Source organism: Chaetura pelagica, unplaced genomic scaffold (genome assembly GCF_000747805.2).
Source record: "Chaetura pelagica isolate M959 unplaced genomic scaffold, ChaPel_1.0 scaffold807, whole genome shotgun sequence".
Taxonomy (NCBI): Eukaryota; Metazoa; Chordata; class Aves; order Apodiformes; family Apodidae; genus Chaetura; species Chaetura pelagica.
Window position 1 is genome coordinate 875,925 of NW_009953935.1, and position 23,650 is coordinate 899,574.

The window sequence follows — 23,650 nt, forward strand, 5'->3', positions numbered from 1 at the left end:
GCACTCAGGGCAATAGCTTGATGGAACAGCCATGTTGTTGAACTCTCTGAGCAAGATGTCATCCTTCCTTATATTTTTTTTCTCAGGTAGCAATAAGCAAGGAAGGAGATGTAAAGGAACCATCAGCTGTCAAGCAAAAATCCCCAATGCTTTAGAAATGCTTTATGAAAGCAACTTTTACTGACAAGTAGAATTTGACTGGCCTGAAAGTTGCCGACAGTTTAGACTAGGAGCAAATGCTATAAAAAAGTGTGCCATCTGAACTTTATGATTAATAAAATTCCATCTTGGATCTCTTATACTAAGCTATATATTTTGTCAGTCATGTAGGCTTTTTTTACTGTAAAATTTTATGCAGTTTTTCTGGTTGTCTAAAATCTATGCTATCTATGAAATTTAATTGATGGCAATAAATGGGTTAAATGAATGTGTCCATGTCCCTTTCCTCCAGTCCCTGAGTATTTTTGTGTGAAGTTTTACAGGAAAATATTTTTTAATCATGCAGGGCAGCTTTAGAAGAAGTAGAAGGAGATGTGACAGAACTGGAACTGAAACTTGACAAGGTAAGCTTTTTAATTCAACAATATGAAAAGATATGTTTAGGTTTGCTTTATAAGTTCAAGGGGCAGTGGCTGCTGACCAGTTGTTCTGCTCTGGCAGAGGGAAGGGATCTTTCTGGGTCGAGTGCACAGAGGGGCCCCAGAGACCCAAGCTTGAGTAAGAGCAACAACAGCCGGTGTGTGAACTTGCTTTCTCCCCAGCTGAGGGCTGGATTGTGCAATGCCCTCCTGCCCCTGTGGCCCCTCACACTCATGTGACACGGCCCCCCAGGGGAGCCACATGCAAACTGATTCAGCTTTCATGTGAGTTAAAAGCCAGGGGTTGGCCATCCGTGCACCAAGAGCTTATGTTTTATGACAACTGCATACTGTGAGGACATGTGGATGCTCTTTGTTGTAGAGATTAAAAGTCAATGCTTTTTGTCTTTGGTAGTCTTCAGCACAGTCACAGCAGGATAGGTGTATATATCCATCACTACAGTCTGGAAGACATAACTGCCGTAAGATTAATCCTGCTTTTTGTCATGCTTTGTGCATGTATATCAAAGGTTGTATGTAGCATCTTTTCAGTGCCTTAAATTCTGTTTGTTGGTTTCCTAAGCAGTAGTATTTTGGAGGCCTTTGTTCCTTCTTTTCTAGTATTTTGAGAGTGGCTTATCTGTACAAAGTCTCCTTTCCTGAACATTTCATGCTAAATGTTAAAAATTATTTCTGCCTGTGTTTAACATGCTGGGCAGATCACAGTTGTTCATTCCTTTAGCTGCTTTTTGAAGACAAACTTCTGTTCCTGCAGCCTCAAGTTCCTGCGGCCTGCAGAGAGATACAGTCAAGTAAAGGTGTCAAGCGTAGTGTTAAGTCTGTAGACATTTTGTTACTGTGCATAATAATATTTCTATTTTTTTGTAGTAAATAGTGTAACAATTTGCTCTTCCAAAATAAATTTAAGGTACTTGTTTTGGTGTGAACTTTGGTGAAACTAATGGGTGGGTATAAGACATTTTTTCTGTAGGGTTGATGAATCTGTTTTGGTAGATTGAACTAGGTCGGTATTTAGAGGATATGAAATATCTATCTTGAAAGTTTATGTTCTCCCACTGATCTAAAAGTGTAATTCTGGGGGAAGAGAATTCTGAAATTCCTTAAGGGCTGTTCCTCAGGGTCTTGCCCCCAGACACTTGCAGGAGGCCAGTACCAAACATACCACTCTATCATGTGAAAGCTATAATTGTAATATTACTCCTTGCCCTGAGATAGTATCCTCATACTTTAAAATAAAACCACCCAAACCCACTTGCTCCCCTGACAAGAAAGGAAGTACACAAAGTAAGTATTTAAGTAGTTTAATTGTGGTGTGATCTAGGATAAGCTTAAGTTGAAAGCCAAGCTTCCTGAGCTGAAGTAATTATGGCCTGAGGATAATGATTTGTCTAGACTTGGTAACTTTTTCTGCTCAGTTATTTAAACTTAGCTTTGTTTTATTGTCCCGCAATTGTGACTTTGGGGTACACTATCTGCCTTTTTTCTCCTCTGGAAAAGAGGATGCTGAGTTCAGGATTGTGAACCATAAGCAAATGTGAAAGAAAAAAAGGATCATGTTGGTGGTGATTTTTCTGTCCTTTGTTCAAGCAACTTGGCCATTCATCAGAATGTGGGAGATGCTCAGATTTCCTCTTTTGCTAAGAGGGTCTGAGTCAACATTAAAACTACTTGGTAAGGCAGGGAGAACTTGGATGGCTTCCTTGGCCCAACAAAGGATCAAATACTTCTATGTTGTTCTTCATGGAAGTTTGTCTAACATCCTTGTAAAATCTTTCAGAGGTAAAGGTTCAGACTTCTGATTTTATTCTCAGTTTGGTTTATGGTGGGGGAACACACAATTGCAGTAGTCTTTCTCTCAAGAGTGCGTCTTGGTGGTTGCACTGTTATTTTTTCTGTCATTCATGGCCAAGTGTATAAATGGTATAAAAAGTGGGAAAACATCAATTGAAAGATACTGATGGCCTCCATTATCAGACTCTGCAGTACCATGGTAGCTGAGGTGTGAGTGGTAGGGATGGAAACCTATCAGAGACTGTTGTATGAGTGAAAAGATGATTGATTTTGCCTTGTGAGATGTGACCATCTCTCTTCAGTTATGCTTTGTGCAGGTAACCTTTTACTTTTCCATGCCTCTGTTCTGAGTGTCTCAAGATGAAACAACTGGTGTGGGTTTCTTTTGTTGTTTGTTGTTTTGTTTGGGGTTTTTTGGCTCAGAAACCACAAAAAAATGTAATATGCTTGGGTTCTAGCCAGTTATGTTTTAATTGTTGCACTTTCTGCCCTCAGACAGCTCTCTTGAAATACTTGTGAAATGTGTGCGAAATCTCAGTTAACAATAAAAAATAATAATAATACAAAAATCTGTAGAGCAGTAACCCTCTCAATAGTCTATCAGTTGACCTAGAGCAGTGTTTTTATAGCCATCACTATACAACAGAGTCTTTCATAGTATGCAAGGCTCTGTAAATCTAGATTTCAACTTTTGAAATTTTTATTTCTTAGAGTTTACCAAGTTCAGTGTGTTTCATGCTTACCTGGTGGTATAAAAAACAAAACAAAAAACTTGTGCTTTTTTCCCCCCCTCTTGTTTAGCTGGTGAAGCTTTGTATTGCAATGATTGATACTGGGAAGGCGTTCTGTACAGCCAACAAGCAGTTCATGAATGGAATTCGAGACCTTGCACAATATTCCTGTAAAGATTCATTGGTTGAGGTAAGCTCTTTAAGAAGCAAAAATGGAAGGAGAAAGGCATAACTTCAAGAGGGTAAAATATAGCAGTTGGCAAGAAAAGTAGGTGAAGTTTATATTATTACTTTCCTTTTTACTCCTTTTGCTTTGAGATGTTTTGACTGAAATTTTTTGACTGTGGTGCTCTGCAAGTATCTGTGTGTACTGCTGATTGCACATGCTAACCAGGTTTTTTGAATTAGAATTTTAAACATTAATATTGTAAATGAATGTGTTAAGTTATATTAACTTTCAATAGTTTAGGCATTTTAGTTAATTTGAATTTTTCCTGCTTTGCTTCTGTTTGGTCCTTTAAATATAGGTACGTAGCAGTGACATTTTTTGTTGTTTGTAGCTTTGCTTGATAGTTTAGGTTGCTTGTAGCCTTACTTGGTATTACCCCCATGGTCTCTTTCTAGGCATAATACTGAGGTAAATAAATTGCCAAGTTCTTTTCAGTAAAGCTGTGAACCTCCAAAATCTTGTTTTCATGCTGTGTATTTGGTAGGGCTAAACTTAAATCACTTCCTTGTCTTTCATTTTACAGACCAGCTTGACGAAGTTCTCTGACATGTTACATGAAATGATCAATTATCACAATGTAAGTACTTCTGTCAGTAACATGATACTGATAGCTTACCTCCAGTTATATTTGATGACAGAATAATGATAAAGCTTTTCTAGTTGATAGTATTTCAAAATCATGGTTTCAGTGGTATTAAATACCTCTCATACCTGTAAGTCTTTTATTTGTATTTTATTTATGAAGTATTTATAAATACCCTGTTTTCTGCTGATTTTTATCTTTATTTTTTGTTCAGAATTTGTAAGCTTTGCTAAAACCCAGTACTGTAAAGACTAAATACTGGATTGTTTCATCTTTTAAGTCAAACTGATGGGCAGCAGTGACAAACTATGAGTGTATTTCTTTGCTGGATTGAAATATTAAATTTTACAACACTTCTGTTTTTTTTTCCTGTTCTTTGTAATATATGAAATGAAGCACCCCTGATTTCTGTGTAGTTTTCTTTTTGGAAGCATGACAGATTTAGAGAAGTATAAAGGAGGAAATGCTAGGATTTAAGACTAATAGTGGGTTTTTTTAAGTCAGTTTTGACTGAATTGAAAACTGATTTATTTTTTTTCCTCCTTTAAAGAGCTTAGTATTGTATGCTGAAAGCCAAAGGGACAGCTTTGTTCTTCCACTTTCTTCCTCTTCCCTTTGCCCCTACTGCTTTTCCTTCATTTTCCAGCCAATTTGTGGAAAGCAAATCATGTGTGTCCAAAGTGCTGAAAATATGCAGGGCACTTAAGGTGTATTTTTTTTTTTGTACCACTAGGAGTTTTAATGTTTAGTAGCATTTACTTAGGTTCCTAAAAGTGTGTTATTAGGCATTTTTTGGAAAATGCATGGGTTTAAGAAGGGAAACGAATCAAAGCAGGTTAATACTGTTGAGCTGGATTCCTGCTCCATGTTATGGGGTGTACATATCTACACATAATGAGAACTGTAAGGAGGACAGTAAGTGAACAGTGAAACTTCAAAGGCAGAGAAAATTTAGTAGCATTTACTTAGGTTCCTAAAAGTGTGTTATTAGGCATTTTTTGGAAAATGCATGGGTTTAAGAAGGGAAACGAATCAAAGCAGGTTAATACTGTTGAGCTGGATTCCTGCTCCATGTTATGGGGTGTACATATCTACACAATGAGAACTGTAAGGAGGACAGTAAGTGAACAGTGAAACTTCAAAGGCAGAGAAAAGCCAGTTGTTCAAAGCAGCAGTAGTGGGATGAAGTGTTACTTTCATGCCAGTGATTTCTGCAGATTGGATTGAGGAGATGAATCCAATTGGCTGTCCCTCTTTTCCACTCTTCATCTCCGTTCTTGCTGCTGGTTACTCTCTTAACCATGTCTTAGTTATATGGTTTGCTCTTTTTGACACACCTGACTGAGGTCTTGTCTTCTTGCTGGTGTTACTGTTCTACGTGATTGTGACTTGCAGTGCTTTGGTAAAATTTGGCACAGCACAACTCTGCCTTTAGGGCAGTTTGAAGGTAGAAAGCAAAGAACAAGCCATATTAAAAGAACATTTCTTCATAGGTCTAAGAAGGACCACTCTGAGTTATGTCCTTTTTTTCCCTCCTCTTCCTTGCTGTGCTTAAGCACAGTGAATAGAACAGTGGCTCTTACTAAAGGGACACAATCATAAGAAGAGAGTCATGTTATGGGTTTCTAATGTAGAGCTTTATTAGACATGTTGTTGTCCTGTGTTGCATTCTGTGAATCTGCTTGGTTTAGCAGGAGTTACTAGCTCAGAGTGTCAGCTCTGTTGACCAGGTTGGCAGGAGAGTCATCACAAGTGAGAAGAAGTTAGAGAAAGAAAGAAGAGAGATGGGCATCCTCCAGAGGAAGAAGGGAAGTGGTAGGAGATGGTCCCACTGAGACCTGGATAACTGTCAGTTTTCTCTTATGAGGCTTTGCTACATAAAAGGCTGGGAACCAGACTAATGCAGCATCTTCACTGACTGAGCAGTGGGGGAGTAGCTTAGACAGCTTATGGCACGTAGCAACTTTCTTAGACTTAGTTCGGAGTATGTGGAAGGTAATTTGTTGAAAGGGCTGTAAATCTTAGTCAGATCATGGTCTGTGCACTTTTTTTCTGTTCTTTAGGGAAGGAAGAGTGTGTGTATTTTTCTGCCTTGCACTTTTCTTCAGTGCTGTAAGCAAAATTACAAAGTTCATATTTCTGGGTGTCCACTAGTAGGTTGAGTTCCATCTGCTTATACTCTTTCTGTATTGATCTTGATTGGTGCACTCCTTGGGCATTGGCAAGCTTAAATGTCAGCCGTGGGAATAGTTGCAGCATGACTACCAGCTTGTCAAGAAGTTCTTTATTTTAGTTGTCTTGTTTTCTGGTTTCCCAAAGTAGGAATTGATTTAATGTTTATTTCAAAACTTCTTTGAAATTTTTAATTTTTTCTATTAGAGGCACAGGTCTAATAATAATTGTAATCTAATTCTGCATACTAGCTGTATGTTTAAAATTAAAATTTATGAATACCCCTATATTATTGACCTGCATAATTATGTTTTTCTTTCAGATGCTGTTTGACCAAACCCAAAGATCAATTAAAGCACAGCTTCAGACTTTTGTTAAAGAGTAAGTTAATTTGCACTTGTAATGAGAAAATTATAGGTAAAATAGAATTTAAAAACATCTGAGTTGGAGTCAGTTGGTGAAACATCTTTTCTGAAAATTGCTAGAGAAGTGTTCATTGAAACTTGTAAAAAATCACCCCAAATCAGTGAGGCTTTAGATCCAGCTGCAGGAATTAATTACAAGTTGTCATTGTCTGAGCTTAGGGGAAAAAGTGCTTACCACAGGTTTTCCCCAGTAAGCATGAGATGCACTTGTTTAAATTTCAATATTGTCCTTTCCTCTGAAGAGAGATAAGAGAATCTTCCATCGTACTTCGTATGATTTCCATTTGATTAAAAAATTATTAAAGAATATAAAACTAAAGAAACTAGCTGTAACAGTCATGAACATGGTCTGTCTACTTTATCTTGAAACACTGTTTTCATGCTTTGGTATTGATTTGCTCTCTGCCTTTCCTTTAGTGATATTAGGAAATTTAAAGAAGCAAAAAAACAGTTTGAAAAAGTTAGTGAAGAAAAAGAGAATGCTCTAGTAAAAAATGCCCAAGTTCAAAGAAATAAGCAACATGAAGTAGAGGAAGCAACCAATATTTTGACTGCAACAAGGAAATGTTTTCGACATATAGCTCTGGATTATGTTCTTCAGGTAAGTGCAATAATAAGTTATTTTCCAAAACAATCTGTCACAATTACCTAAGAGATCTGTCCTGTAGAAGTTCTTGTAAGCTTCTCAGAGGCTGTGAAGATCCAGTGCAAAAGGAATAACTTTGGAGGTCATTTTTTTCATGTAATCTGAGCAAAATTAACCTACTTGATGCATTCTTACTGCTTAATCCTTTAGTATTTGTCACCACTGCTGTTGACAGAGTTTGGTTTTCAACTTGGACATTAATTTTGAGAGAACTAGATTTGCCTGATATATAAATGCTTTTTGCGAATTGGCTGTGCTGGCCTTCCTTAAATACTTGAAGTAAAATCTGTAACCCAGCCTAAGAAATACAAACTACCTGAATAATCCTGATACAGGTTGTTGGCTAACTGTTTGCTTTGGGTTTTATTTAACAAATCCTACTTGTCTGGAAGCTTTGGAGTTTGGCACTGTGTTGTAGGGGAAATGAAGAAAGTGACTGCTGGTTGTCTTTTTAGTGTGGATCTCTAGACTGTCAAGAGGTGTCTGTTCTACTACTTTGAACCCTGTGACAGAATAGCAATTTCTTTTGTTGATACTTACAAGTAATCAGTTTCGTAGTTGTCCACAACTACAGCAAAACAGGATTATTGCAACTAAGGTGGTGTGAGGAGTTGGGGGCACCTAAATGAGTCTGGGGTTCTCCTAAAATCAAAACATAGAAGAAGCCTTCAGAATTTTGTTGGTCTTATATTAGACATTAGCATCTTGATTTGAGGGGGAAGCTGGTGGTCACTAGTATAGGCCAGTTCCTCGTGTGTGCATTGAACTGCAGATTGTTTGCCTCCTGGAATTCTTATGCTCAAAACTATGAGCAATTCCGGTGATAAATATGTGTTTAAGGTAACAGGAAAAGTTTCAGCATCTCTAATTCAGCTTTAGGAGTTTTTTCTTCTTGGGTGACTATTCTGAAAATGTAGCTTCACAACTATGGTCTCTCTGTAGCTGTATTACCTTTAAACTGTGTTTCAAAACCTTTACTTTCCTTTTATTGTTTTTTGCTTCATGAGTTGAGGTTTTATTCTATACAAGAAAATGTAATTATTTTTGCTGCATAAGGTTTTCCAAAATACTGACTGTTTAGGTATGGAAGTACAGTATGGTTTTGATTATACCTTCAGTAAGTTTATTTTGCTGGAGATTTAAACTGACATAAAGGTATTAAGTTACAAAATCACACATGTTTCTACTAAATGGGGCTTTTAAAGTAAAATCTGAAGTTCTAAATGACAACCTTAGAGATTAGTGGACAAAGAGGATAGAGGAATGAGGTGAATGTGAAAAATTGGTTATTTTTGCTATATAATGTTGAATTCCATTTCTAGGACAACGCCATTGGTCAGTGACTTCAGTTAGCTTAGAAGTACAAGTATATATGAGAAGCTACTAATTGAAACTATTAAGATCTTGCTGGTTTCAGAGACTGGGGCTAAATCCCCGTTTGGGGACACTTCAGCCAATGTCAGTCTGAGGGGAAAAATAAACATGCCCCTGAATCTTCCTCTCCTTTAGCAGGAGACAGCAGTGGTCCTGAGTGCAGCTGCTTTAAGAAGTAGGTGGGCTGGCTTAGCTCATACTGTCAGAAACAGTATTTGAAAGATACTGAATTCAGTCTCTTGAAAATGGGTACCACATTTCTGTGCTTGAAAGCTGTAATGTATTAATTCTAGCAAGCACATGGTGTCTTATGTTTTCCCCTTCTAATATAAGAAAATTGTGACTGAAACTCTCGCTTAGCAAGCTTTTTCTGATTGCCTCACTTTAATATCATGACAAAACTAGCATGAATCTTCTTTTTAAAGTGCTCTGTGAAGTCTGATACTGAGTTATGTTCTTTCAGTGTTTTAAGCTTTGATATGATATTTGGAAGTAATTTAAAGTTTACTTTTGTGGGGAAATTAAGTTGCTTGTTTGTTCTTTTTTCTAGATCAACGTTCTTCAGTCTAAAAGAAGAGCAGAAATTTTAAAATCGGTAAGGTGTACTTTGTTTTCTTTACTTAAATACATCTGAAATAGAAAATGGGACTGCAAAGCAACATATTAAAAATGTATTCCTTTTGCCCATCACAATATTACCAGTATATGTGGTGCTTTGCTGATAGTCAGTTTGGCCTTTACTGTAACTGGGCATAGATGCTTAACTGTTTTTGGAAATCCTTTTGGTTCAGATTTAATCACTACTTTTGTGCGCTACTGTGCATGCCTTGCTATGTGTTTCATGTTTAAAATGGAACTTTGTTTTTCAACAGTTCTGCTGTTGAGATCCACTATATCAATTTATAAGCAATAAGTATTTCTTATAATCTGTTCTGAGGTGGATTCAGCTCTTTCTACAAAAATTGTATTTTAATGTAAATAGTATCATGTAATAGAAAAAATACAATATGCTTTAGTAACCTATCTGCTAAATTAATATACAGCTATATCTGCATGCTAGTTTTCTTCTGATTGTATTCTTTTTTCTGCTTCATATTATCACTGTAAAACTTCTACTCATACAGAGGTTGCCCAATTACATGGGGCTTTTCTTTTGAAGGCTGAAGTTGCACTCCCATAATATCCTGAATTCCTTGAAACAGCAAAACTTAGTTGGAGCACATCTTTACAGCTGTGTGCCATTTTGATCTGCGTCTTCCCAACTTGTTTCCTTTCTTAAGACTGGACAGTCCTCTTGACTATAGCCCCTCTCTAACTCATATGTCCTTGTATAACGAATTTCAGGTGACATGAATTAGAACTAATTTTCTGCCTTTATGTAGATTTGTTTTGTTAACTGAGTTAATCTTGTAAATTAATTTGAGATTTTTTGGCTTGGTTCTTTGTTGCCTTTACCTTGCATGTCTATTTACAACATTGGAAGCTCTTTGATGTAAAATTGCCGGAACACAAGAGAGCAGAAAGTAACTGGAATAGTGTTTTAAGTTTGTTCATGTGGATTAATTAAGCAATATATTTGTGATATCTGATATTTATTCTTTTTAAAAATACGTTTTTTTCATTCTAGATGTTATCGTTCATGTATGCACATCTGACTTTTTTCCATCAAGGCTACGATCTTTTTAGTGAACTGGAGCCCTACATGAAAGATCTTGGTGCACAGGTAACAAATTGCTTAAAAATCTACAACTATATTGCAGACTGGATGAAAACTTGATATATGCATTCAGGCCAGGTACATCATAGATCTTCTCAACAAAAAGAGAACTGTAGTGACAAAGGTCAAGTGCAAAAATACATGAAGTGGTTTGAATGAGAATAGTTAGAAAATGGAAGTTAGCTGTTTACTAAAATTAATACTATCTTTAGGATTTACATACTGTAATGCCATTTGAGGTACTCTGTGGTATTCAGGAGACTGCATTATTTTGTTTTAAAAAAAATTCTGTATGACCCATGTCAAAATAAGCAAATAAATGACAGCAAATGCTTACTTGCATTCCTCAAGCAGATGTGACGTTGAATGTCTAAGAAACAACATTGCTCTGAACTGGTTATTCCTGCCACAGCACAGTTGTAATCTATGCCACTCAACCTGCTTCTGTGTCTGTGCAATGAAGCAGATTGGGAACTGTAGAAAATAATTCCAACAATCAAATGTCTAAATAGTTATTTTTCTGCAAGACTAGTCTCCAGTCAAGTTACTGTGGGTCTTAATTACTTGTACAAACATATGTGAGCGATATGTGCATGTGTGTGGTGAGTGAGCAATGGAGCTGAGAAGGAGACAGGCTGTGTGAGCTGACACTGCCAGCAAGCAGGGACAGCCCTTTGGCCTTGGCATAACAGTGGCACTTGGAAGGTTCAGGTGCATATGGCTCTGTCCTTAGTTGTGCCTTTTTTTCTTTCACATTCTTCCATTTTGGGTTGTTGTTGAACTGTAGTGTTTCAGTAGCACAGAATGTGTGTCCTGTACCTCTGCAGAAGAGGGGATAGAGAAAGGAGTTGGTAGCAGTTTATACTGCCAGTTAAGTGTGGATGTTTTCATTTCATTGAGATTATTTGAGCTAGGAACACGAGGTTATTTTTGAATGGCTGGTCATCCTTTTGCTTGATCTGGTAAGGAGCACTACGTAGCATTCATTTTGGTGCTGGTATCATAGCAACTGAAGGAGTTAAATTTAGAAAATATGAAGCTTGGAATGTTTCAAATACAACTGGAGATAGACTGAAGACCCTGGAGTTGTACAACTTGCTGAATTATTCTTTTGTGGCAGACCTCGGCATTTAAGTAATGGGTGTTTTTTCATGACAGAAACAGACTTGTAAATAGCTTATGAGAGTTGAACAGTGAGTGGCTTTGCAGTTTGTATTGGTTGAAACTTCTGCCTTCAACAGGTCAGAGAGAAAGTATGCTGTGACATATAGCAGGATTTTCTAGATTTTTCTGAAAATGCTGTCAGATGCTTTCCCTTGGTCAGTTTTCATTCCCAGGTAAATTTTGTGTGATCTTAAATACAAGGTGTGATCTTAATTACAAGATGTAACAGCACTTAAAGATTAAAATTGAAGTGATCTTAAATAGTATAGTTGGAATGTTTAAGTCTCTCTTTTTTTTGTATTTTCAAAATAACTGGTTTACATACAATAGGATTGAGCCATTTTTCTTTCTGGATATTTTAGGCCAGCATAAGATTATTTGTGAATCAGATCACTGTAGGGGAATCTTTAATGGCATACAAGTGTAATATAAGCCTTTGCATGGAAATTACCATGTTTGCCACTTTTCATGTGAAATGCAGTATTAGTTTAAAAAGAAAACCTATTTGAATTTTCATTTTGAGATGACTATTCAAAAAGCTATGCATTTTAGTCTGACTTAGTTCTCTGTAGAATGCCACTTATAGCACTGTATCTTTATAAAAATAAATTTATCTGTAAATGCAGTATTTTGAAAAGCCTGAGTTTTGAAGACTACCCATTAGTGCTATAATGGCTGAGATTTTGACAGTTTAGTTGTGTGTTTGGCCACAGCTCTTGGTAGTTGTATGCTACTGGTCTTTTTTTGTTTAAGACAGTTGACATATCACTTCCCTGAGTGAAAAGAAAAGGTTCTGATCTGAACTTGGAAGATGGAATGATGCAATACTGTCTCAATATTAAAAAAAAAATAATTAAATGAGTTTCTGTTAAGAGCTTTGTTTTGGCACTTATGCTGTGGTAAATGTATCCTCAAACAATTGTATTTAAGAAATTACTTATAATTGCTCTTAGCTGAAAGTGGCTACCTTCTGTTTCCTCTAGCAGGGTAGGCAGAACTATTTTTTGGGGACCATGTGCAGATTCCTGAATCTGAGATTTTAGCAAGAAACATGACTCCTAAGAAGTCTTAGGCAGCACTGGAACCCTATAGGTCTCATCTTTATCACAAAAGAACACATTTCTCAGGGTTCTTGGTGCAAAACAGTCTTTCAGTACAATGGCAGCCCACTCTCTGTTTTAGAGGCTCTTGTATAATTTTTAAGTCATACAACTACATACATATGATGTCTGGACACTTCAGCCTTTAATGGGTTGCTGTTCACACATAGCTGTAAGGTGTGGATGTGCTGGTACAGCCATTTGAGCCAGAGAAGAAGCCAGGGAGTGAAGAGTTAAGAAAAATGAGAGTATGGAATTGGATCCAGATGTTCCAACTATCTCATGGCTCCTTAATTGTTGGAGACTGTCTACAGCTGTGAGAGCCAGTTATTATCCTCTTTTTTTCTCTCATTTTTATAATTTCAAGCAGGGGAAATAGAACACTACGGAAAATAACCAGAGTTGGCTGGGACTCTTGCTTGTGCTTGTGGAAGTGGGTGGGGGCAATCCTATTTGTGTGTGAATTAAGAGATTCTGTTTGTCCTTCTGTGCCCTATGCCATGTGACTGACTTCAGCTGGAAAACGGGTGTTGCACACAGTTCCTGGTCTCCTTGGAGGCCTGTAGTAAGAGAGGGTCTGTCCCAGCTTGTGGAGCTGCCGCCGTGCTCAGCGCTGCGTCCGCAGCCGGTTCCGCAAGACGTGGTGACTGGGTATCCTGGCTTGACCCCACGGACATGGGGCTAACATCAGTCCTGTGTCACAGGCTGGATAAGGGAGGAGTTAATCCGATTCCATAGTGTGTCACTTAAATTCCAAGATAATTTGTCTTTCAAGCAGCATCTGCTCCTCCACATCATCATCATTCTTATTTAAACATCTGGGAAAAAGTCTGGGGGGAAGAAAAAAATTCAAACCAACAAAAAAGCCCTTGCTCTCTTACAGGATATCTTAAATGTCCTGCCTTTTTTTCCTTCTGATTTTAAAAGAGAAAGTATATTTGGTAGTGCTATAGGCAGGCTTGCAACATGTTTTTGGTAGGGTCGTCTTGTTATCACAGTTTTTGTAAGGATGCTAACTGAAATCCTCTCTGCTGTGAGCCTCTCATCTTTGCAAACTCATGTTGTTATTTCTGAAACTATAAGCTGTTTCAATGGTTCTGCCTAAGATTCAAGGCATCTTGCTCAAACACTGCTGGTGACCTGATCAAAACTATCAATAAAAAAGCCCTGTTGAGGCAGTTCCCAGCTTTGTGGAAGAAGAAAAATCACTGGCATTCGCTCCTTCTGGTGTTTGCTGCTCCTGCCAGTGCTGCTGCATAGGCCAGTCAGCCAGCAGGAGCAGCTACAGGATGAGTCATTCCCTTCGGAGTCTGAGCACCAATGCGGTAGAGTCGCAGATGCCTGGCACCCTGCTGGTCTTTGAAACAGTTCCTCTAAGGCTCACAAGACATGTACACCTTTCGTAGAGGTTAGTTCAGGATGGTAGTGCAGTGCTTTAAACCAGGCTTCAGTGGTTATTCAAGGTAAACAGTTTGTGACCAGAGAAGTAATTATGCTGTGCAAATAAAACAAAAGTCATGCAATGTCTAGACATAATGTGTTCTTTTTTGTCAGCATTATGAAATGGACTGAGCCAAATTTCTCTTGTTATCTAAAGATCCAATTTTCTGTTTCTCTTTACAGCTGGATCAGTTGGCTGTAGATGCTGCAAAGGAGAAGAGAGATATGGAGCAAAAGCACTCCACTATTCAGCAAAAGGTACCTCAGAGAATGTAAAAGGCAGACTGCACACACATTTCTGTGTCTCTGGCACCTCTCCTCAGCAGTGCATCTCTGCATTGGAACTGTGAGGGATGGCATGTTTAGTGCAGAGAAATAGACTTACATGTCAATAGGTGTAGGGTTGCATTGCAGATATTCATTTTTTTGCTACAGAACAGGATATTAAATTTGATTTTCACTGAAACAAAAATAGAACATTAGAATTCATTTGCATGCTGGGGCTCTTAACATTTCATTAGAACTCTTAATTCCTGTTACATCTCGGATTCAATATAGTTGTAAAAGTTGCTGTCTTTCTCTCCTGTGTGTCTGTAGAAGAGGTGTGTATGCTGTGCAGTCCTTCAGTCATGTATATATCAGTATTTCTGGACTATGCCACTAGAGAGTGCAACACTTTGAGGTAGTGTGGCAGATGCTGTTGCTTGTAAAGAGCGAAAGTAAACTTCTGTGAAGGCTGTCAAATGTATGGTTTTCAAATATGGAAGTCGATAACATTAAATTGCTGGTTTTTGGTAAGATTTGTGTGTGCAACAATTCTTGTTGAGAAAAATGTAGATAGTTAATGTTGTGGGGGGAATTGTTTCTTGTTTAGGTGTTTCAGAAGCTCTAGAGCAGGATTGGGTTTGCAGGTATAATGCTAGAAGTTAAAAATATTTCCACGGAACTCTTTGAGTAGTGAGCTAGTACTGTGGGTACTTTTGGGAGGGATTAGATACCAGTTAAAAGGTGATGCAACACTTCTTACTCACTAAATACATTCTGTATTTGTTCAGGTGGCATAAAGAAAAAAAAAATAGCCTAACATAAATGAAACCTGAGGAGTAAATGAATTCAGGAATGAAAGCATGCTGAAATTATAATGTAGGTAGCCTTAGCAGGACTAAAGAATGGAATCATAGAATCATAGAATCTTAGGGGCTGGAAGGGACCTCGAGAGATCATCTAGTCCAACCCCCCTGCCAGAGCAGGGTGACCTAGAGTACATCACACAGGAACTCATCCAGGTGGGTTTTGAATGTCTCCAGTGAAGGAGACTCCACACCCTCCCTGGGCAGCCTGTTCCAGTGCTCTGTCACTCTCACAGTAAAAAAATTTTTTCGGATATTCACCTTGAACTTCCTATGCTCCAATTTACACCCATTACCCCTTGTCCTATCACTGGTCATCACCGAGAAGAGCCTAACTCCGTCCCCCTGACACTCAAGGGTAACATTTTTGGTTGCTGAAAATGTTTTTGTCACTTCATCCTGTCATTCCTGCAGGAATTGGTGGGAACCATTAGGATTGCCATTACTGTGAAACTGAGCAGACACGCTGCTGGGTTCTAGGGCAGTGCTGATGTGCTGTGTTTGGAGGCAGACAGGGTAACTACAGACAAGGATGGGGAAGAAACAGGGGAAAGAGGAAAGAGAGAGAACTTGAGAATTAATGTTGATGTTGAAATTTTAATTTGTGTGGGCTCAATAGGCCTAGTTTCAGGAGTGGGTGGTAGTTGAGGGTTTTACTGTTAAAACAGTGGTGCTTGATGAAAAATGTAAGCTATGGGCAATTATCTATAGAAATAATAACTTGTTTCCATCAGTTATGGTCATTGTTGTTGCATTGTTGTTATGGTGTTTACAGTCTTTGTTTTTATTTCAAATGCTGCTAAAGGCTGCTTTACAGGTAAACTATTTCTAATAACATCAGTGGTTATTGAAACTTACAAGCTTCATGAAACTTTAAGCTGTGTCTGTGTGTAATGTAAATGTTGGTTACTCGTACAAATGGCAGTTATAATGAGGTTTTTAATGTATTGTTCCTTACTTTAATTGAATTGCAAGTTTATGCCGTGTCTAAAATTTAATCAGGGCAGTCAGATTGTATTGCATGTTGTTCCGTGTTCCAAGTTGCAAACATTGTCTCCTGTCCTTACGAGTGAAATGATTGATGCATTATTTTGTGTTGATGATGCCTGGATTAATGTGTCTAGGCTTTGGAGTGCATGCTTTGTTGGAGATTCCTCTTATAGCTCATTAAATAATTTTCTTGGGTTTTTACTCAAATAATGTCTGTTTTTTGTCTCCTCCTGTCCTCCTACTTGCTTTTTTCAACCTTCCCAGCAAATTTGCTTCCAGCTCAGCAGGATATCAGAGTCTTGTGTTGCCTTAAACCTTGGATTTTGGTCTTTTTATTGTTGTTTGACATCTGGTCAACCTGACCAGGATGGTAACCTTGCTTTCTGTTCTCCTCTCATGCTTTGTGATGTTGCTTTCCACTGGGGCTGCCTCTTAGACACCCATTCCCAAGTTTCCCAATGCCAAATCCTTCCATGTTTTGTATCTACTGAAATTTCTGCATCTTATGTTAAGTATTCCATGAGGTAGATATGGACTTAATATACTGAAGTTTTAATCTAATGCTTCAGAATGATGCCTTTTCTTCATTGTGTGGATAAAGAACAGTTCCTTTTCTGAAATTTATAGGTAAGTGCACTTGTGCACACACCTACACACCCTCTACCTATGTTTGCAGATATATGCATGCAGAATAATTGCACTGATTTAATAACTCATCTCCCTTTATAATCATCATTCTATTAGGCATTGTCTGAGAAACTAATACGAAAGTCATGGAAGGGCTTGATCACCACTACAGTTTGATTTCTTTTTTAGGAGAACTGATGTCTGATTTTTTTGGTTTTTTGTTCTACTAACTCAGCAATTAGCCAGGAAACTTTTTTGGGTTTTTGTAAGAAATTATTTTCCTGTGCTAATCTGGAGCAACACATACTATTAATTAATCTGGAAATTCCATTATCATTCTGGTAACTTTTTGCAATATATTTTTATAGGAGAAGATTCATATCAAGAGTGACGTTGCAGTGTTATTGTCAATTAAGACTTATTTTCTGAGCAGTTTGCAGCCCATTGTTGCAGTAACATGTTGAACTAAAATAATTTTTAAATTGATTGGACTCAAACATAATCATGTTGTTTTTTTTTGTTTTGTGACAGAGCTAATACTTCATCCTAGAAGGGGGGAAATTATACAGGAAAAACATCTGCGTTGAACTTCACATATTTTTTGTTTTATTAAAATCCTTTCTTCATAAAGAAAAAAAAATCTGCATCCATTAAACTGCTCAGGAAACAGCTGGAGTGAGAATGATTTCAAAATTTTTAACATATTGAGTAAACAAGGTGATAGCAAACCAGATGCTCCAACAGTTATAAAGCAGGCATAAGCCAGAGCTGCTGTTGAGACGTAGTGCAAACTAATTCTTGTCCCAAAAGCAAAAAGATGTGCCAGTATTTCAAGTCACTTTGTGTGCTCAATGACTGTCTCTCCTTTCACTTTGTCTTGAGCTGTAAACTGTTACTTCTTGTGTCTGTTGTTTTAAGCCCTGCCTCAAGGGACTTTGAACTTAAGCATGAGTAACATCTCCCTTGCTGAGGGGATGGGAATGGAAGCAACTTTCTAAAGTCAGGGCTGGGTTGCACAATTACTGTCTTATGTTTAGGATATCCTGGGGTAACTTTTCAGATTAGTGTTTTCTTTGGTACTTAATGCTCCCCCATTTACTGCCCCTTTAAAAACGTCAAAGATTCTGCTTCTCTGAAGCAAAAAACATACTGAATTCACTGTTCAAATGCTGATACAGTCCCTAAAGATTTACTGGTAAAGTTGCTTTAATCCAGTATGTGTGATACATTGATAAGTTCATAGAAAATGCATTCACTGTGAAGAATAGTAAGTATTTTGTGGCCTACCAGATTAGTATGAATTAGGGAAATGAAAGTTGTTTATCTATTGCCAGCTGGTTTGCTATCCCTCATGGACATTTAAAGAAATAAAAAGCATGAGAGCACGCTGTCTGCCTCACTTGCAGAACCCACTTGTACTTGTGTGTCTTTCGAAAACTATCCAACCTTGAAAAATGTGTATCAGAATAGAAGCCACAGCTGTGCCTTCCTTCAAATCTGAATGAAACGTGTGATATAGCACTTCAGCGTAACCTTCATAATACTGGCTTAGTTTTCTTAATTCTCATCAGATAAAGTGTACTTTAGATCTAATTAACACCTAGTTTGTAATTAAGTTTAACATTCAGTTTTTGTCAGCTGCGTGTTTGCTTAAGGAATACAAAATTCTGACTCACAAACTGACTGAGATTATTAACATGTGATCCTCTTATGCAGGACGCTGGAAAGATATGGATATATTTCTCTCCACCCCCTGATTCACTAAAATTCCATGAGCCAAGATAAAAATAAACTATGTGACTGCTTTCCCCCTCTTCTTTAATTATGAAATAGCTAAGACTGTAAGATCAGACATGGCTTATCTAGTCCCTTTTGTACTTTTATCCTTTCAGTTGAAGTACGTTTGTTTGTTTGTTCATGTTTTGCCTGACTACAACTTTATCAATAATAAAGCATATGGAGTCTTTACTCCCTTGCCCCACAATTCGTAGTCTGCTATGTATATTTAGGAAAATATTAAACATTCGTCTGTACACTTTTGTGTCTTTCCTCTATAAGGGTGGAAGTCAGTTAGAAGCCAATAAAAATTACTCTTAAATGCACTACATGAGGAAGACTTAGTATTTTAGAATATTTGATCTGAGAGTGTAGCATGATAAATGATGCAAAGTTTTCCTGTCATGTTTGCATGTATCTTCAAAGCATAAATCTGAACTCACTGGAAAGGACAGTTGGGTTTTTTGCAGCAGTTCTCCAAACCTGGAGGAAAATGTGATTACATGGTAGTTGGACAGAAAAGACTGAGGGACTGTATGTTGTCTTTCTTGAGACAAGGAGTTGCAGGCATCACTGAGACAGGAAGATGCAAATCTTTAGCAGGTTTCATTATGTTTGGGAACTGGTAAGTTGGAGTAATTAATCAGTTTTTGAGGAGGACGGGGAATGTGACATCAGCATGTCAAAGTCTGTGCTTCTAGGGGTTTTCTTTTTTTTATTTAGAGAGGATAGGAAAAAAAAACACTTTGAGAATGTTTGTGTATGTCACATAAGCTGTGAAATATCAAGAGAAATTTTACTGTGATATTTGGCTGCTTGTGCTTACACGAAGACTTAAATGTTCAGCATGTTCTGATCTATAAAACAGGCAGAAAATTACATTTACTAAATGCAGAGTAATAAATGCACAAATGTTTGAGTAACTTTTGTTTGCAACCTACATGTTTATTCAATCAGTATACAGTAGTGACATGATAGTTCCATTTTCATTTGGAGCTGTTTTGCATTGATCTTCTGCCAGTGAATTGAGAAAAAAAGCTATCTAGATTTTACATTTCTAATATTGTTACTCTGTTCTTTTACTGTGGGTAATTTTATGGAATTTGTTGCTGTGCTGACCTGGGAGCATAAAAGAGCCCATTTTAATTTATGTTACCATTTCACTGTCTTGTTTAAAAAGTCTTGGATTGAACCAAACCATCTGCACGTATGAGAGTAAATATTATGTCGAAGGGAAGTTGTGTGCAGACTGGAATATTACTTAGGCCTAATATGTTGGTTTTGAAGCTTATTTTTTTTTATAGCCTTTTTCCCAGGATGTATAGACAAATTCCTAAGGAGCAAAGTTCAATACAGATTTACAGACATGCTTTTCACACAAAGCTGATGTTTGCAATGTACAAAAAGTACCTGCCGAAGGCATCGTAGAGTGATGTTATGAAATGTCCTGCATGTTCAGCATTTCTGAAACTTAATCTTCAGTAATGTCTCTTCTGCCCTAGTTAAGGGGAAGAAGCCATATGTTGCTCATCTACTTTAAACATAATTTTACTAAAAGTGAAATTAAAATATATGGTGTATATTATTTTGATCTCTGGACATAGCTTATTTTCATGCTACCCTGGGTAGAATCTGTGCTGTTTTGGATGAGATGTGATAGCAAGTAATTACCTCATGAATTACTAATTAGTGTACCTTTGCTGAAAATGTGAAGCACTTAACTTTTCTAAAACTTGTGAAGCTGTTATTAACTGTTATTAGATGTTATTTGTTATTAGATTGATGGAAATATATATTCCCTTGTCCTACTTACAGCTTTATATTCTTGTAAAAGATTGTAAGGAAAAAATTACTGGTAGGTTCTTGTCATCATTGCCAGCAGCCCTGGCCTCTTTAATTTAGAGATAACTAATATTATCATCGTTATTTGGTTACTTGTCTTTTAAGTTTTGATCTGGCTCACTTGTCACAGAGCTGTAGAACATGCTAAAGTACCACTCGTTCTATGCAGTTGTCTGCAACAGGTTGCAATTGCTTTTTAGTTTTGACTCCTGACTCACATTGCCCCTTGTCCTCTACCTTGCTCTCTCTTTTATTGGAATGTCTGTGAAATTGAGCAGGCAGCTGAAGGATCAGATGCTCTGTCAGAAATGCTTGCCCTCAACTTGGCCACAGAGGTCACCAATACCTGAGCAAGAAATTCCCCTTATGTGTAGATAAAGTAAAAACCTTCCGCTTTCTGATCTCAAAATGATTTTTTTTTTTAAGTTGTCAGAGGCTGAGAGTAATGGCTTGGGTAATAAGTGTTGCAAGCAAGACATTATTCCTACATGTTCACTCTTTTTGACATGAATACTACCCATATTTCAAGCTTCATTTGAAAGTGCAATGTCTTTTTCTTGTTCCTTTGTACTAGGATTATTCCAGTGACGATACTAAACTTGAATACAACGTAGATGCAGCCAATGGTATCGTCATGGAAGGGTATCTGTTCAAGCGAGCCAGCAATGCCTTCAAGACTTGGAACAGGTAATTATTCAGAACTTCTATTTATTAGCTTAGTAAGATACTTCTTGTTAAGCTAAATACTTTGCTGACTTACAACCTGTGCAACTCACTGATTCCACAGTTTTGACAGAACACTGACATAACTCTGTTATTTAACGTAGAGATGACACTTCAAAGACCTTTTTTTCTTATTTTCTGTCCTAGTTGCTTCCAAGCCTTTCTTTAGGAATGTACCGTAGTCTGGACGAGTCCCACTTATGGAAAAATTACTTTGTTTTATGCAATCTGACTATAATTGCATTTTGGTCTTACTTTGGGGTTGAAACAGGGATTCTTATTGTATACAATGAGCTATGGGAATGTATATGCTGGGAAAATAAGTGTTAAAGGACACAAAAATGACAGTGGTGTAGCCATTGGAAGGAGGGAAACACAGTGAGGGACTCGAATACTCAGGTGATTTTTCATGAAAGATAAGCATGTAACTGTTATCCTTTACAGTTCCTGTCTTGTGCAGTGATTCCTGCTTTTTTTTTTGTTTTTTGATGGTTTTGTTGGGAATTTAAAATGTATTGTTAGTAATTTCTCTTAATAATGTGTATTTTACTATTGTTTAAATATTTTTCTCCCTGAACAGGCTTTTGTTTGCCCTTTCAGGAATGTATGCTTTTTTCAAGGAAATATTACATATGCTGGAGCAGATACATAATTGGTATACAGTATAATTTGGTACAGTTTTGAATTTGAAAGTTCATTTTTGTAGTATAGAGCTCTTTTTACTGTCTTATGCTTTGCAATTTTTGCATTAGTGTTTCTGTTAAACTATTTACTGTGTTTCAAAAGCCAGAATCTGCACTTTGAAATGTCCCTTCCAACCTTAGTTATTCTGTTATTTCTCAAGCATCTTGGAACATCACAAGTCTATAACAAACTGGGACTGCTTCACTTCAATCCTAAAGTGATGCTGCGGCCACTGGTGTCAATAAGACTGTGACTATATTAACAACTCATGTGCAAATAGTATAAGGGATTTTGCTTTGGGCTACTTCTAGTCTGGTCCTGTGTTCTGATTATCCATGTGTAATTGCATTGTACCTTCTGGGTTAGTTTCATCCAAGCAGAATTCAGAGTTCTCCAAAACAAATCTGTGAGGCATCAAATGACAGTGAAGGGAGAAAACTGGGAGAAATGCTTCAAAGTACATTCCTGATCTGAAGTAAAATGTTAGTGTAATCACACTGACAAAAACCTGCAGTAGCGGGGCAGGAGATTGCCCTTTACTGGCTTCTCAACAGGCTGGAAGGGTCCTTCTTGCAAGGTGTTTTGCAGGATTGACTACAGCCTCTTGATCAGTGACTGGAGGGAAAATTCTAACTTGCTCTCTGGGTTCTTATTTTGGAAGGCATGAAGGCCTTGCTCCATGGGGAGAGAGCAGGACTGGAGTTTTGGAAGGTAGCTGGGAAATACTTGTCTTCCACGTGGCTTCATACCAAGTAATAGTGAAAGTGGATATTACCTTAGGGTGGTTAGGGAGCAGGATTCAATGAAAACTTCTGTATGTTGGAAATTTAAATGGACCCAAAATAATATGTAACAGTCGTATTTAAATCAAGATACACAATAACATTCTATTAGACTAAGTTACAGTTTTGAACATATGTAGTAGAAATATAACCAAACAATAAGATATTTAAGAGTGCCAGGGTAAACAGCTCAAAAATGAGTCAGAGCTGCCTAGTTTTACTACATTATTTGTATTTGCTTATAGTTTTTTCTTCTGTTTGTCACAGGAGTATTCAGTAATGCTAAACCTTTCACCTTTTTTAATCTTAAGTTATTGATAATTTATCTCACTATGATAGGCTGGTCAGATGCTTCAGAATTAGGCAAGAAAATAGCACTGGATTTGCCTTCTAGAAACACTTGAGTAGTTGTACTAATTTTACTTTTTTTGTTCTACATATTCACAAACGACTACTAATTTCTATTAAACTATTATTATATATAAAATATACTTTTAAGACCTGCTTAATGAAGACAAACTTAGTTCATGCATCAAGCCCAATTTTTAATGTTTTAAGTATTTTTCTTATTTTTATTTCTGAGTACATTTGAAATTGCTTGCTACATTGTAGGCACTGAGGTGGTCATTGCCATTTTCCACTTTCTGTTTCCACTGATGGAATACTTCACTTGTGTAGTATTGCAGTTTCAGCTGCAGGGAGATACTGATTAAAGTTTACCATAAGTTAGAGGTGAGAGCTTTTCCAGGTAGAGTACAAGAAAGGATGGTGTCATTGCATTGAACTGTTTTGTGTGTAAAAATGTACAATGAAATATCAAAGAAAGAAACATGTATAGAATTAGGTGGTTTATATGAGGGAATTCAGAGGTGAAGTCAGAGTTCCCAAACAAATTTTCATTGCTCTCATTGGATAGGTTGGTTGCTGCTTCATTATATGCCCATCTTTGAGCAAGTGGGTGGAAAATCAACCAGCCACCAGTGGGTGGGAAAAAAAACAGAATTTGCCTAGAAAGAAAGGCTGGAATTTTGTTATGTTCTGAACCCAAGGGTAATGGCATTTCTTCCTTGCCAACTACTGATTGCACTGTCCATAGTAATAACAGTTTAAAATGGTGGCTTCTCT

General features: G+C 37.3%; 1 protein-coding gene across 1 annotated transcript in view; it reads left to right on the forward strand.

Moving 5' to 3' along the window:
- Nucleotides 1-422: 422 nt before the first annotated feature.
- The window catches only part of ACAP2 (ArfGAP with coiled-coil, ankyrin repeat and PH domains 2), a 43,369-nt gene continuing 20,141 nt past the window's right edge, over nt 423-23,650 (forward strand). The window contains exons 1-10 of the mRNA XM_010001728.1: nt 423-436; nt 506-563; nt 3,192-3,311; nt 3,874-3,927; nt 6,428-6,486; nt 6,948-7,131; nt 9,101-9,145; nt 10,178-10,273; nt 14,155-14,229; nt 20,911-21,023. Coding sequence (XP_010000030.1) covers nt 423-436; nt 506-563; nt 3,192-3,311; nt 3,874-3,927; nt 6,428-6,486; nt 6,948-7,131; nt 9,101-9,145; nt 10,178-10,273; nt 14,155-14,229; nt 20,911-21,023 — 818 coding nt within the window. The remainder of the gene's footprint in view (nt 437-505; nt 564-3,191; nt 3,312-3,873; nt 3,928-6,427; nt 6,487-6,947; nt 7,132-9,100; nt 9,146-10,177; nt 10,274-14,154; nt 14,230-20,910; nt 21,024-23,650) is intronic.